Genomic DNA, 13,687 nt, shown 5'->3' on the forward strand with positions numbered 1-13,687 from the left:
AAATAAAATAAAATTAAGATACAAACTAAATACATGCTAACAAGAGTAGCCTATTGTAAAACTTAAAGAGCTATTTTTGGAAAAGCAAATATGTTTGGTACACCAGCATATTTAGATCATATTCTGATTGCGAAAACTGGCAGACATGACAGGCTATTAAAAAAAAAAGAAAAAAAAAAAAAAGATAGTTATTATTTTTTTAAATTGGTGATCTATGACGGGGGAAGAAACCTGGGTTGGTGCCCATTGCTCACAAGGAGAAAATCCTAAAACAACCAGAATGCTCTGAATTAGAGAGCTCTGTGTCAAGGTGGGCCTTGACCTTTGCCTCACTAAGAAAGTACTTTGCTTCACTAAGAAACGAGCTACAGTCATGGTTCAGGTGATCTTGATGGGGATGTGTCAGTCTAGGCCTCATAGTAGAAAGTAATATTGAGCTTATTATTATATATATGTTTTCCAATTTACAATGAAACAAAGCCAGGTCTGCGATCTGTCCATAGAAAGCTCTTATTGGTTGTTCCAGTAAAGCATGTGAGGAGTGGCACCTGAAACTGAAATGGGTAAATGGTTGATTCAAATATTTTCGCATGTGTTGAACTTACAACTCTTTCACAGCTAGAAATGAAACTAAATAAATGACCAATTTGGCAGAAAATCAAGTGACTTAATTGCTTTGGTTTAAGATAAAAACTGAGCACTGAGCCTATAGCAGTATAACTAAGGGAAGGTTCAGTATAACTGTAAGCTCGGTCAAAAAGTAAAGGTTTAAGCCTAATCTTAAAAATGAAGAGGGTGTCTGCCTCCTGAACACAAACTGGGAGCTGGTTCCACAGGAGAGGAGTCTGAAAGCTGAAGGCTCTGCCACCCATTTCACCTTTGGAAACTTTAGAAACCCTAAGTAGTCCTGTTGTCTCTTTTGCAATGATATGCTACTATGAGGTCTTTAAGACATGATTGGGCCTGAGCATCTTGTAGTCCCTGTTAGTACTCTCCAGCATTTTAGTTTAACTAAAGACTTCAGGAGCATCCTGATAATAAGGAATTGCAATAGTGTCTATAAATAAGAAATGCTCAAACTAGTTCTTTGGTATCTCTCTGAGACACGATGTTTTGAAGAAAGAAGATGGTTTTAGATGTTTGTTAGTGTGCATGTTGAAGGACATATACTGGTCAAAAGTGACTCCAAGGTTCCTCACAATGTTACTGGAGGCCAAGGGTATGCATCCAGAGTAGGTATCCAGTTAGTCACTGTGTTTCTTAGAATCAGTTATGTCATTACATGTAATTACAGAAAATAAGGGAAAGTGTAATAGGTCCCATTTAAAGCAGTGTTAGCACTTTAGTACAAATAATAGCTCTGCAGGCAAATGTGAATCAAACAGGCTGATTTTTACCTTTTTAACATCAAAAGAGTTTTGATGAAATGAAGAAATTAAATAAAGATGTTCCAAATAATATTCCTTAGGAAAGCGCTGAAATCCCCATGTGACTACACTACCCGCTTGTAAATGTACGGATGAGTAGGATAGCATTGCGGTGTCGGTCTGGCATCCGTCCACCTTGGCGGTCTGGCTGCAGAAAATCACAGATTGGTGGATGTTTCACCAAAGCTATAATGCCCCACATGAGGCAGTGTTTTGCTTTCTTTGCTGTGTGTGTGTGTGTGTGTGTTTGCATGCGCACACATTCTCCCTCTCTCCCCGGTGGTGCTGGGGTGTTTGGCAGGATAAATATAGCTGCGTTGGTGTAAAGCTGTTTTCTCCTCGGCTTTTGTAGCTTTAATCAAAAGCAATCTGGAGGAGGGAGGAATGGAAGGGAAAGTGGCGGGGTGAGGGAGCAGGAGGGAGGGAGAGCGAGAGGAGGAAGAGGAGGGGGAGAGATGGTAAGAAGAAGAGTTGGGAAAGCGGGGTGATGCCAGAGTGTTTTATTTTAGCTCTCTTTAAAGAGTCATTGGGGAGCGCTCAGGAGTAATGAGAACCCTGGTGGCTGGAGGAGTGGGACGGGCTCTAACCTCCACTCACCCTCCTCCTCCTCCTCCATCCACTCACTGTCTCTTTATTTCCCGCCCAGCCTCACCTCCTCTGTCATCTCCTTCTTCCTCATTCTGGCTGTCGTATCACTTTGACTGAGGCTGCATTCACTCTGCAGGTCGTCCTTGCTTCACTCTGCCTTTCTATTCTAGGCTGTAGCCCACACCTCTTATCAATATGAACTGATGGTGGTGAGGCATGTGCACAGAGGAACTGTTGTTTTTATGACCAGCCATGTAGCGCCTACATGAACATAGCAGAAGAACAAAGCCCTCTGTTTTTGTTTAGTGCCCTTTTGAATAAAGTTTATTGTAGCAAGCTGCTGTGATGCCCTGGTGACCTGCCTCTCGCCCAGCGACAGCTGGGATAAACTTGTAGTTAGGCTAAAAACTGAAGCTGCAAGCATGCTGCACTTGTCTTTTCTCGGTTTACTTCTTTTTATTTTTCATTTTTATAAAGAAATGATACAAACTTAGAGGTCAGAAAGTTCTGATCTGCCAAAACTGAGCAAAGAAAGCAAGAAGGGTCAGTCAGTTGTACAAAAAAGTAGTGATGTAGCCATTCAACTTCTTCCCAATTCTGATATCTTGGGTATGTGCAGTTACTGAGTGCCAGTCCGATAGCAGTGTTACATTAATAAGCTGTAATCCTCCCTGTGAGACTGGAAATCATTCTTTATGTGGAAGGCAACATCAGGCTCCAGTTAAACACTGTTTTCCCAACTTTCTAAAATAAAATGAATACATCCAAGTACAAACATTTATCGTTCTGGTATTTATTAGTAAGATAATGCCAACAGGACCACAATAAATCACTTTCAAAAAGTATTCATGTTTTTCACCTAATTTATTTACGCAAGTCTCATTTTGGCTCAGTGTGAGAGCACCGCCTCCTCAAGCAGAACTGACAAGAGACATATGATGTGGAAAGAGAGCATTAATTAGGTTTACACCTTATGTTCCCATAATAATGCAAAATCTTCCCAATGTGTATTACACAAATATGAGAGAAAAAAGCCAGCAGGAAAGGAATTGTCTCCTCCGGAGCTTTTCGCTCACTTAACCACAGTTTGCGGTCAAACCAAAAACTTCTGCAAGCTTTCGCTTTTCTTTGCATGTTCTACAGATGTACAAAGAAAAGCTGCTGTAGCAGGTATGAAATACCTCCAAACTGGTATTAGTTTATCCCGCTAGCAGAACACTGCTGACATAGTAAACACAGAACAACACAGAACTGAATTCAATACTTCAGCCCCATTGATCAACTTGTTGTCACAATACCTGACTTAGCTTTCTGAGCCAAGATTGGATCAATAACTGATCCAAATATTGATTACCCCAGTTTGAAGTCTTAGAAATATATAGTCAAAAGAAGACGGTCAGGATACCAGTAAGACCCAGCACAGAACACAGAAGGCAGAGATAACAATGGATATGACAGAATAAGTCAGAAACACCATAAATAGGAGGTGCAAGGGTGGAGGTGGGTTGCATCCATCTTTTATATACGGTCTATAGAGGAGAATAGTCAGTCACACAGTGGGCATGGAGACTAAAGCGTACCCTTTTTTATCATCTTTTTTTTTTTTACTCGAATGGGGACCATAATTCACAAAATAAACATGTTGTACTCAAGAATTCAATTCAATTTTATTTATATAGCGCCAAATCACAACAAACAGTCGACTCAAGGCGCTTTGTATGCGGGTAAAGACCCTACAATAATACAGAGAAAACCCAACAGTCAAAACGACCCCCTATGAGCAGCACTTGGCGACAGTGAGAAGGAAAAACTCCCTTTTAACAGGAAGAAACCTGCAGCAGAACCAGGCTCAGGGAGGGGCAGTCATTTGAAGGGAGAGAAAAGACATGCTGTGGAAGAGAGACAGAGATTAAAGAAGACTTTAAGATATAGACTGAGACCATAAGCTCATCAGGAAAGTCCTCACTGACAGCACAGATCAAGGTAGCTGAAGGCTTGTTTTCCCACAGACTTCTAGTCACACTTATTTTTGAAACCGGAGTCGCCACCTGCTGGCCATTTGAAAGAATGCAGTGTTAAGACATAAGCTGTGCAGCGTGAATGAACCAGTGAGGGTGAAATTGTTAACTTACACTTGATGGCATTTCTTTAATGTAGTGATTGCAGTCTGTTCATAGAATGAATGCAGTATCTAACACAGCTGAGTCCTGCAAATTGGTGTTTAAGGCTTCTTGGATTGGGGCTGAGTCTGACTGTGGTGTACACTGTACACGGTACAAAATCTGTTGGCTGCTTGAAACTGAATTAGCTGTCACTATCAAAAAGTGTTAACATCAAGTAATCGCTATATCCTGAAGTGGTTATGCAATTCACTCGACTGTGTGGGTCTGATGCGTGTGTCACGTGTCTGAATTTGGACTGTAGTGTGTGGACACAGCCAATGTATAGTCTGTGTGCATATGTGTAAAGGGACAAATAGAAGGAAAGAAGACGGGAGATATCATTTTGGCAGTGACTTGAGTATCCTTTCATTATCCAGTTGGCTTTGTGTTCCTCATTTGGAGGCCAAGAGCGGCCCACAGTGGAAGCCAAGCTGCTCCCTGGTATAACTGCCTTGATGTTGATCTTAAAAAGCTTCTATAAAAGCCTTTTTCTGGGCGACTCATTGGCAGCAGTGCAGCTCTTTAGGAAGTGCATTGTTCCATTTCCTGGTTGACAGTCACAGCCGAGCCTCAGATTAGTGCTTGGCAAAGTACTTGGCTGAGATGATTTCCACTAACTGCAGTAAAGAATAGTTCCTTCCTCTTGGACACCTTATTGTGATACTAATGTGAACAGCATTCAGCTCCTCACCACCAGTTCTCTGTCACATTACGCAAATATATGTCATATATTATCTGTTTGTGCAGAACCTCTGCGGTGACAGCTTGTTAGCAAATTAGCTGATAAAGATGTACATGTCATATGGCTTTCATTGTAATCCCCATCCACACTCCTTCTTTCTTAGGTGATCTGGGTGTGCAATAACTGCCGGAAGCAGCAGGAGATCCTGACCAAGCCGGGCGAGTGGTTCACCGGGCCACCCGGGAAACCCGCTGGCCTCGGTTCAGCCGTCAGCGAGCCGTCGGTGTGCCAAGCGCTTGGGGACAAGAAGCTCAGATCTCGCTCCCAAGCACCTCCAGGCTCCACCACTGCAATCCACGATCCCAACCGACCGAGCGCACCTGGGATCGCGCCTGGCACCGATGCTCGGTCGCTCAGCGAACCACCACGAGACACGTAAGATGGAGCTATAATGTAGAACTTCTGTTTCTGTTCCAGAAATGGCAGACTTGAGCAAATGGCAGACTTGAGCAAACAAAAGAAATATTTTATTAAAACCTTTTAAAAAAAAACTTTTGTAACTTCTACATCGGAAGATGAATTCAGATTGTTTTTACTTTTCATTTCATTTCACCAATCAGTGAAAATGCTGAAACACAAGCATTCAAAAGATCCCTTACAGATGATTTATTTAAGGTTTCTCTTTGTGCCATTTATAAACAACCATCCTGGGTTTGTGTCAGGACTTTGTCCAAAATATGAGACAGAGGCGTAGTATGAAGAGTTGAGAGAATGAGAATGCCTCAGTGTCAGGAACTAAATAAACATGTCTCTGCGTCTGTGTATGCGTGTATACCCCACCCCCTACAGACAGAGTGGAGCAGGCACTGTAGGAGAAAGAGGGAACAACTTTTAGTCATGTAAATGACATCAAACTGGGCACTGCTCTTCCTCACTTCCCTAGCAATACTCCTGCCATGTTTGAAGCAGAGCAGATCAGCTGTTGTGGGGACAAGTGAAGAAGTGACTGACAGACAGAGATATTTCTTACATTATTAGTAGGATAGCAGTTTAGAAAGAAAGAACACAAGTGTAAAAAAGACATTTGGTTGAAATCAAATTTTAATTATGGAGTTTTGAGGTGAAACAAGCCTTATCAACAGTTGTAGTTTCTTTAAACATGCAGTTGTGGTCAGAATTGTTCTTTTTATGGGGTGGAATGACTTTAAAAAAGAAGAATTGGGTGCACAAGTTTTAATTTATTTTGGATTTTCTATAATCCAAATAGGATCAGAATTATACATCCAAGCTCAAATATATTCATACACCATCCATACATCCACTTGTATTTGGTTAAATGTTCGTTTGCATGTTGTACCTGAACCAGATGCTTTTGGTAGCCATCAACAAGCTTCTGGTATAATGCTGGCTGGATATGTGACCACTTCAAAATTGGTAGAGCTTATTTAAAGTGGTTGGTTTCCTGGCATGGACGAGGCATTTAAGGGTAATCCTCAAATTTTCTTGTTAGCCTGCTTTATCCATTCCAAAACCACTTTTAATGTGTGTTTGGGATCATTGTCCTGTTGGAGCACCCAACTGTGTACAAGTTTCAGCCATCTAACTGCTGATTTAAGGTAAAGTTCAAGAACTTGGAAGTAGTCCTCCTCCTTCATTATTCCATCCACTTTGTGCAATGAACCAGTACCACTGGCAGCAAAGCAGCCTCAGAGGGTGATGCTACCACCACTACACTTGACAGTTCTTAGCCTCACCTTTACCCCTCCAAACATGTCTCTTGTCATTGTGGCCAAATAGCTCAAACTGTGTCTTGTCTGACCATAAAACTTTTCTTCACATGGCATTTGGATTGCCCATTTGGGCAGCTGCAAATTTCAGTTGAGCTTAAAGGTGTTGATTTTGGAGCAGGGGCTTCTTTCTTAGTCAGCACCCTCTCCATGAAGTCCGTGATGATGTAAAGCTCTCTTCACTGTGAACAGTGACGCTGGTGTTCCAGCAGGCTTGAACCTTGGTGGTTCCTGGGTTGCTCCTGAATATCATAACCAATTTCCTCTCATCTGAGGGTGACAGTTCAGCTCTTCTTCCAGACTTTGGGAAAGTGCTGACACATCCGAATAGCTTGTACTTAGGCACAGTTTTTTGAACTGATAATCTTGGAATCTGCAGTTGTTTAGAAGAGAAGTTAATAAGCTTTGGCTTTGTCGAGTTAAAAGACACTGTAGAACCTTCAACACCACTTATTAAAAGATTTAGGTGAATTTATGTATTTGAGCCTGTATGTACAATTTTGATCCTGTGTGGATTAGAGAAAATTCCAAATAAAGTCAAACTTGTGCTCCCAATTCTTGTTTTTTTTTAAGTAATTAGAGATACATGCTGTACAATCATTGCACCCTGGAAAAAGAACAGTTCACAGAAAGTTACCATGACATACATGACATACAAACTTCTGACTGCAACTTCTGACTGTGCAAAAGCAATGATACTGACACTGTCTTAGATTGCAACAACATGTGCATTTAAGCTCTTTGCAGGCAGGCTCACCCTGTCGATTTTGTGGTAATCTGATAGCATGCAGATACAGAGTGTGTTATGAAGACCAACATTTTAAATAGCTGCTATATTTACATAATGAGGTGCATGTCTGACAAGAGCTCAATACTCCAAAAAACTCCCACACAGGACATGATCAATTTGTTTAAGGTCTGGGTACTGTGCAGGCAACAGCATATGATTCATACTTAATTTGTCACCCTCTGATACTGTGACTCAGTAAGGGGGGGTTACCTTAATTTGAAAAAAAATAAAATAGGTGCTGTACACCCAAGGCTCTCTCCCTTTCAGATCATATCCCTTCCTATGAAAATGGCTGCTAATTGTTTTGATAATTAAAAAAAAACAAGTGAAAAGTATTGTGTTTATTGCACTAATGGAACTCTTCAGCAGCTGGAGAATTAGAAAGACACAGATTTAAGAAATCTGAGACAGCGATATCTTGATTTCTCCTCTGAATAAAACTAACTAAATTCTGGCCCTTACTAATTCCATAATACTGTTTTTCTTGAGGCCCTCTCTGCCTGTTAATGGCCCACATCTTCCAGAACAACTACAATATACTGGTAGCCTCTAACTCCAGGGTTTACCAGATAATGCAACTTTACAAACCTCACCAAGAGAGAAATATTGCTTTCAGATGGATAACAAGTCATCTGAATGTGTAAAATTGGTGGAGTGGCTCTTTTAACTTGTGTAGTCTCAGCCAACAGAAAGAAAGCAGTCCTAATGCTTGTGTTATTGAGCACCATCTCCTGCATTCCTCATTTGCTTCCATTATACTATGATGGATTTAGCCTCTTAGCATTGTTTCCTATGGCATTCATTGTAATGGAAGAATGAGGCCACTTCCAACACACTTAATAGTAGAATGAGTTTTCACTTGTGACATTCTATTAGGGGACACTAATGTTAATAATGAAATGGTAACAGATGCAAAGTCACGCCAGTGGTATTTGTCAAGTATGACTAAGTGGTTACATTGTATAAGCTAAAAGCAGTCGCATACATTAACCTTCCGCATGCTGTTACAGCTGACTTTAATGTAGCTCTGAAGCTCGGTTTATCACTCCGTACCAAATGAATGATATCACTATTCACTGAAGGCCCTTCTTCTGAAGATTTGATGATTTGCTCTTGTTAGTTGAGTGGAAACAGAAATGTTAGGAATTTCCGACTGTCAGAAAAAACACGCTACTGACTTGTTAAGTGGTGATGTAATGTCCCATGACTCCACAGCTCACAGCTAATGATTTACAGATTAGTTATTATTGCCAGTAAAGGCTAAAAAAAATTAGATGATTCACTTTGTAATAACCTGTGTTACATTGTGACTGACAGGTTGGCATTGTAAGCTTCCTACTTCCTACTGAAAGCTTCCTTCTCTAAACATACAATTATCCTGTCTGACAACACCACTCATCTGTATACTCTCCCTTCTCAGGAGAAATGGACGGGGTGGAGGAGGTGGTCGGGGAGAGCGGCGACAAGGTCAGCCCAGGCTGAAGACCCAGGTCTCCATGGACCGGGACCTCAGGGGGGAGTCTAGGGAGCGCAGGGAAAGTCGGCGCCTCACAAAGGGACGTTCTCTGGAGCATGATCCTGTGGGAGGTGTTGGTGTAAGACGGACAGAAGAGGGGGATTACCACCACGTGGACCACACTGGTGCACCCCCTCGACAAACGGGGCCCGTCCCTCCTGGAGGCAGGTCCCACCCTGCGCCTGGGCAGGGTCGAGGTTTAGGCGTGGGGGGAGGTGAGGTCGGGGACGGTGCTCGACCTGGACAGAGGACGGTGGGTGGGGTAGGCGGGCCGCATGAACACGTTATTTCACAGCAAGCCCCTCCCCCTGAACTCAGAGAACCTCCTGATTCAGGTCCCGGCTCAGCCCCCGGCCAGGGACCGTCAGTGAAACGGACCAAACGGGACAAGGCTGAGAGCATGCTGCGCAATGATTCGCTAAGCTCCGACCAATCGGAATCTCTGCGTCCACCACCACCGCGGCCCTACAAGTCAAAACGAGGGCAGGGGGCTGGAGGGAAGAGACAAACGAGCGTCAGCAGTTCAGAGGAGGAGGGAGGGACCACGCCTGAGTACAGCAGCTGTGAGGATGCTGAGATCGAAAGTGTCAGTGAGAGAGGTGAGAGAATATCAATCACCTGTTGTGGCTTTCATCGAGAATATAGGATATTACTATCTGGCTAGTCATTTATTTGCTTATCTATCTATTTCATTCCAGTACACAAGATATTTGCTGCTGGTTTTATTTTGACAGAATTTGAGGAAATGATCCATCCTACTATTTGATTATGGCATCTTAGGTCAAAGAGGTACATTACCGCCCCTTCTTCAAATGACAAATGATACCTGAAAATTTTGCTGTGGAACCAAAATCTGTGTTTTAATGTTTCTTCAGGAGTAAATATCAGCAGCCAAGAAGAGGATATAATACACTGTCAAGGGTTCTTGTCCTATGGAAATTTACATTCATACAAAACAGTAACTATACTAAACAAAGTGTGGATGATCATTAGTTTTCAGTTTTTTTGAACAATTATGAAAAAACGTAGTTAGTGTGATTATCGATTGATATAGATGTTTACACTTGTTTTAACAAACTGACATTAGTATGTAATGTGCTACAGTCGCCAGAAGGTGGCAGTAATGCAATTATGACGCTTTTGTTAAATTGGCATTCACTTGAAAACTGATCCCAGCTCAGAATTGGCAAAAACTGCAATTCCTCAAATGGCCACTTGAGGTCAGTTCCAAAAGCAAGTTAATCCCCACAGACTCCTGTGTCAAAATATCCAGCTTCAGAAACAAGTGAACACATTTACAACCTGGTATAAAAAATAATTTTTAATAGCCAATTTTCCCTGTCATAACAGCTGCACAGGAGCTATTCTTTTATAACTCAAAATGGGCAGGTGTAGCTTGAAGCTGCCTGCTACGCCTGGTGCCTTGGAGTCACTGAGCTGGGCCTCTCTACCATGTTTGTCATTCATTTTGAAACATTTTAATGGATTTATCACTTAACTGGTGACTGAGCAGTTCAACCTGTCATCCAAATATGGTCACAAAACAAAACAAAACAAAAAAAACAATCAACCAATCACACAAAAACAAAAATGCTGTCCATCTCTTATATGCAGTGTGTTTTATCCGTCCTGGTACCTTTCATAATAAAAGCCGTGGACATATAAACTGTGTAACCATAAACTGAATACACAGTCTGTGTCTCATAAGATTCAATTTTTAATAAAATATGTATCTAGCTATCCCAGCTAACATCTAAAATAGACAGAAGAAAATCAATTAAAAAACAATTAGTACAGAAAAAAATACTAGATGCCAATGCAGGACATTGTGTTAATGTTATTTTAATTCTATTGTATTCCAATCCTTAGGGCACCCAGTAGCCCTGTCTGAATGAATGAAGCACTAAAATCTTATGTGTTACACACCAAACGGCATGAGAACCGGCTTCGTAAAGGGAACATTTGATATGTGTCGTCTGGCCGTGCCTGCAGAAATGTGGCACCTCCTGCAATGTTCTCTAGTGTTTATGTGCAGTGCATGCAGCAGGCTGTAGCCGGCAGTCGGGATGTCAAAATGAGCAGCTACCCAGTAAACTGCCGTGCATGTTAACAACTGTGTGTATCTGAATGTTTTCCTGTGTGTCATAGTGTATTGTTTTCAGCTTTGCCCTGGAGGAGGACAATCCCACACTGAGTGCACGTGTGTGTGTGTGTGTGTGTGTGTGTGTGTGTGTGTGTGTGTGTGTGTGTGTGTGTGTGTGTGTGTGTCTGCGTGTATGTGTGTTAGTGCTCTGTGATGGGGCAGTTTGACCCCAGTTAATCCCAGGCTTGACCTTGTGTGGCTTTGCGTAGCCAACTATGTCCCCAAGCCTGAGAACACACAACTGTTTACACTCTAACCTTGTCATGTCCAAGCTGACTTATGTCACTTCACTGCTAACCATTCCAAGGCATTTAGGCTTGCTGTTTTGCATCCAACTGTGTCAAAAATAATACGAGCCATAAATAAATGTACACAGCTGGAGTGACGTCATAGTTTTGGTCTGGAGGACCACTGCTGGTGATGAGAGTTTGGTCTCCAGCTATAACCAAGTAGCTTTCAGCAGTTTTCATTAGCTTCATTCATTAACTTGTGCACCGTAAATCTGCCCCCACGGTGGGATTGTCAACACAGAGTCCTACTGAAGAAAAACACAGGAAGCGTCTTGCTGTGGCTTTGGGGTCTTGTATGTGCAGCCACTTCACTGCAATGGCACAGAATGCGCAAGATTTCTCCTTGCAAACTTGAAAGAAATATAATAAAAAGTGAGCCATTCTGCTGCCTGCAGCTGCTAATATGTACCCAGTATGACCTGTATATGGGTGTAGCTACCATAAAATCTCTCACTGGTTAGTCCATGTCACCGACATCTTTGATCTTTCAACCAAGATATGATGAACAAGGGTTGGATCTGACTGAGAAGACAAGGATCCTGCATGCTCATTCAGTAATTATTTGTCAATGGCAATGTAGCTATGCCCTAATTAATGCCCTTTCTTATCGACAGTTTTACTCAAAATGGGGCCATATTTTACCAAATCAATATCATGCTATATTAAATATCACTTGAAACAAGCAATTAAGACCATAAACCCATCATGGAAATATTAGCTGAGTTCATAAATCAAGGAAGCCAAAGGAACATTTTTTTCATATTCTTCTGTACACTCCAACTTCCTTTTGCAATCAGAGAAGTTGCCACCTGCTGACTCTTGGAAAAAATTGCAGGTTTATGGTAGATCCATATTGCTTCACATTTTTGTCTGTGTGCACACCCACATTTCAGAATAATTCCATCTCTTATAGATGAATTGCACTTTCTGAAAACATTGGTTATTACATTTGCATTTGGATTGCTAAACATTTTTTTCTAAGCTAAATGGCAGTACTGTTAAAACTGTCATACCTGCTACTTTAAACCTCAAGCTGTGCCCACGCTGGAAGTGATTCACTCGTTGTGCATCGCTTTGAAGCAGACAGCTGGTCACTTGCAGATGTTCCAGGCTCTGGTTGCCTAAGTGACATATTTACTACCAGGTCATATGTCAGTCATTGGTATTCTACACTCACATTGGTTTTTAATTCAATCGCTTGCCTGGAAATTGAGAAAGGTTTATCTTGGATCACGCCCACTTCACGTCGCCAGTGGTTATGTCTCCTTTATTCACTTTCTATGATCTCTAGTTGTTACGTTGCTGCAAATTGCTTCCAGTACAGTATGTATGTAGCTTAAGGTTTATGTAGTTTGTAGCTAGTCATAACAGTTATAACAGCCAAGTTCTCCCAGATATTTTTAAACAACTGAAAAATGTTCAGGTGACCTATGAAACATACTGTGATAGCAAGCTTAAGCAACATCTATTCAAATAAATGATGAAACAATGATAAATGGAATTGTAAATGGAAGTGCTTTTGCCATTTGATGATCACTGATTCATAGAGTTCACTTCTGTTTTCCTCACCTTGTCTTACAGTCACTAATAATAACTTTGTCAGAACACAACGCTCACTCTCTCTGACTGTGTGCTCATGCTACAGACCAGCCGCTGTGATATTCATCATGTGGAGGTTTAAGATGAGAGTGTTCTGTCAGGCCAGGTTTTAAACACACTGTTGTGGCAGCAATTTGCTGCTTCCTTTTTTAGCTCGAGACTGAGACCGGGTCAGCGCCAAGATGTGGTTGCTGGCAACTAAGAAGCATCCAGGCATGTAAATCATTGTAAATTCTGGGCACAATAGATCTGTGCAACTATCGTCCTAAATGCAAACACACACTACCAGCTCAGACTCTGAATGGAAGCAAGGAAAACACAATACAAACAGGAGAACTCTGTTGACCCTCTGTCAAGTAATATTTACAATATGGTACACCTCATCCTTATTTTACAAATGTATTATATTTTGGATTAACTGGTTTTAACTGGATTTTACAGAGATGTGTATAAACGTAAACTTATCAGTTCTAGTCGACTTTGCTGTTGCTGTTGCTTGCGGATTTTATCAACTACAGTTAGCATGTAGAAACTATAAATAGAGCTTTTGAAAGTCTGAATTTCTACCCCACAAGTATGGAATAGTTAAAAATACCATATCTGGTTAAATGTAACATTATTTCACTGAACTTTCTGTGTTTAATTACCTTTAACAGGTATTGAAAAAATCCACACCATTGTTATTTCCTTGATATTGCTGGCT

At 41.4% G+C, this 13,687-nt stretch overlaps 1 protein-coding gene across 1 annotated transcript in view; it reads left to right on the forward strand.

Annotated features, from left to right (window-relative positions):
* The window catches only part of rims1a (regulating synaptic membrane exocytosis 1a), a 244,433-nt gene that overhangs the window by 177,225 nt on the left and 53,521 nt on the right, over positions 1-13,687 (forward strand). Inside the window, exons 5-6 of the mRNA XM_030748119.1 lie at positions 5,023-5,294; positions 8,857-9,551. Coding sequence (XP_030603979.1) covers positions 5,023-5,294; positions 8,857-9,551 — 967 coding nt within the window. The remainder of the gene's footprint in view (positions 1-5,022; positions 5,295-8,856; positions 9,552-13,687) is intronic.

The sequence above is a fragment of the Archocentrus centrarchus genome, chromosome 15 (assembly GCF_007364275.1).
Source record: "Archocentrus centrarchus isolate MPI-CPG fArcCen1 chromosome 15, fArcCen1, whole genome shotgun sequence".
In the NCBI taxonomy this organism is placed as follows: Eukaryota; Metazoa; Chordata; class Actinopteri; order Cichliformes; family Cichlidae; genus Archocentrus; species Archocentrus centrarchus.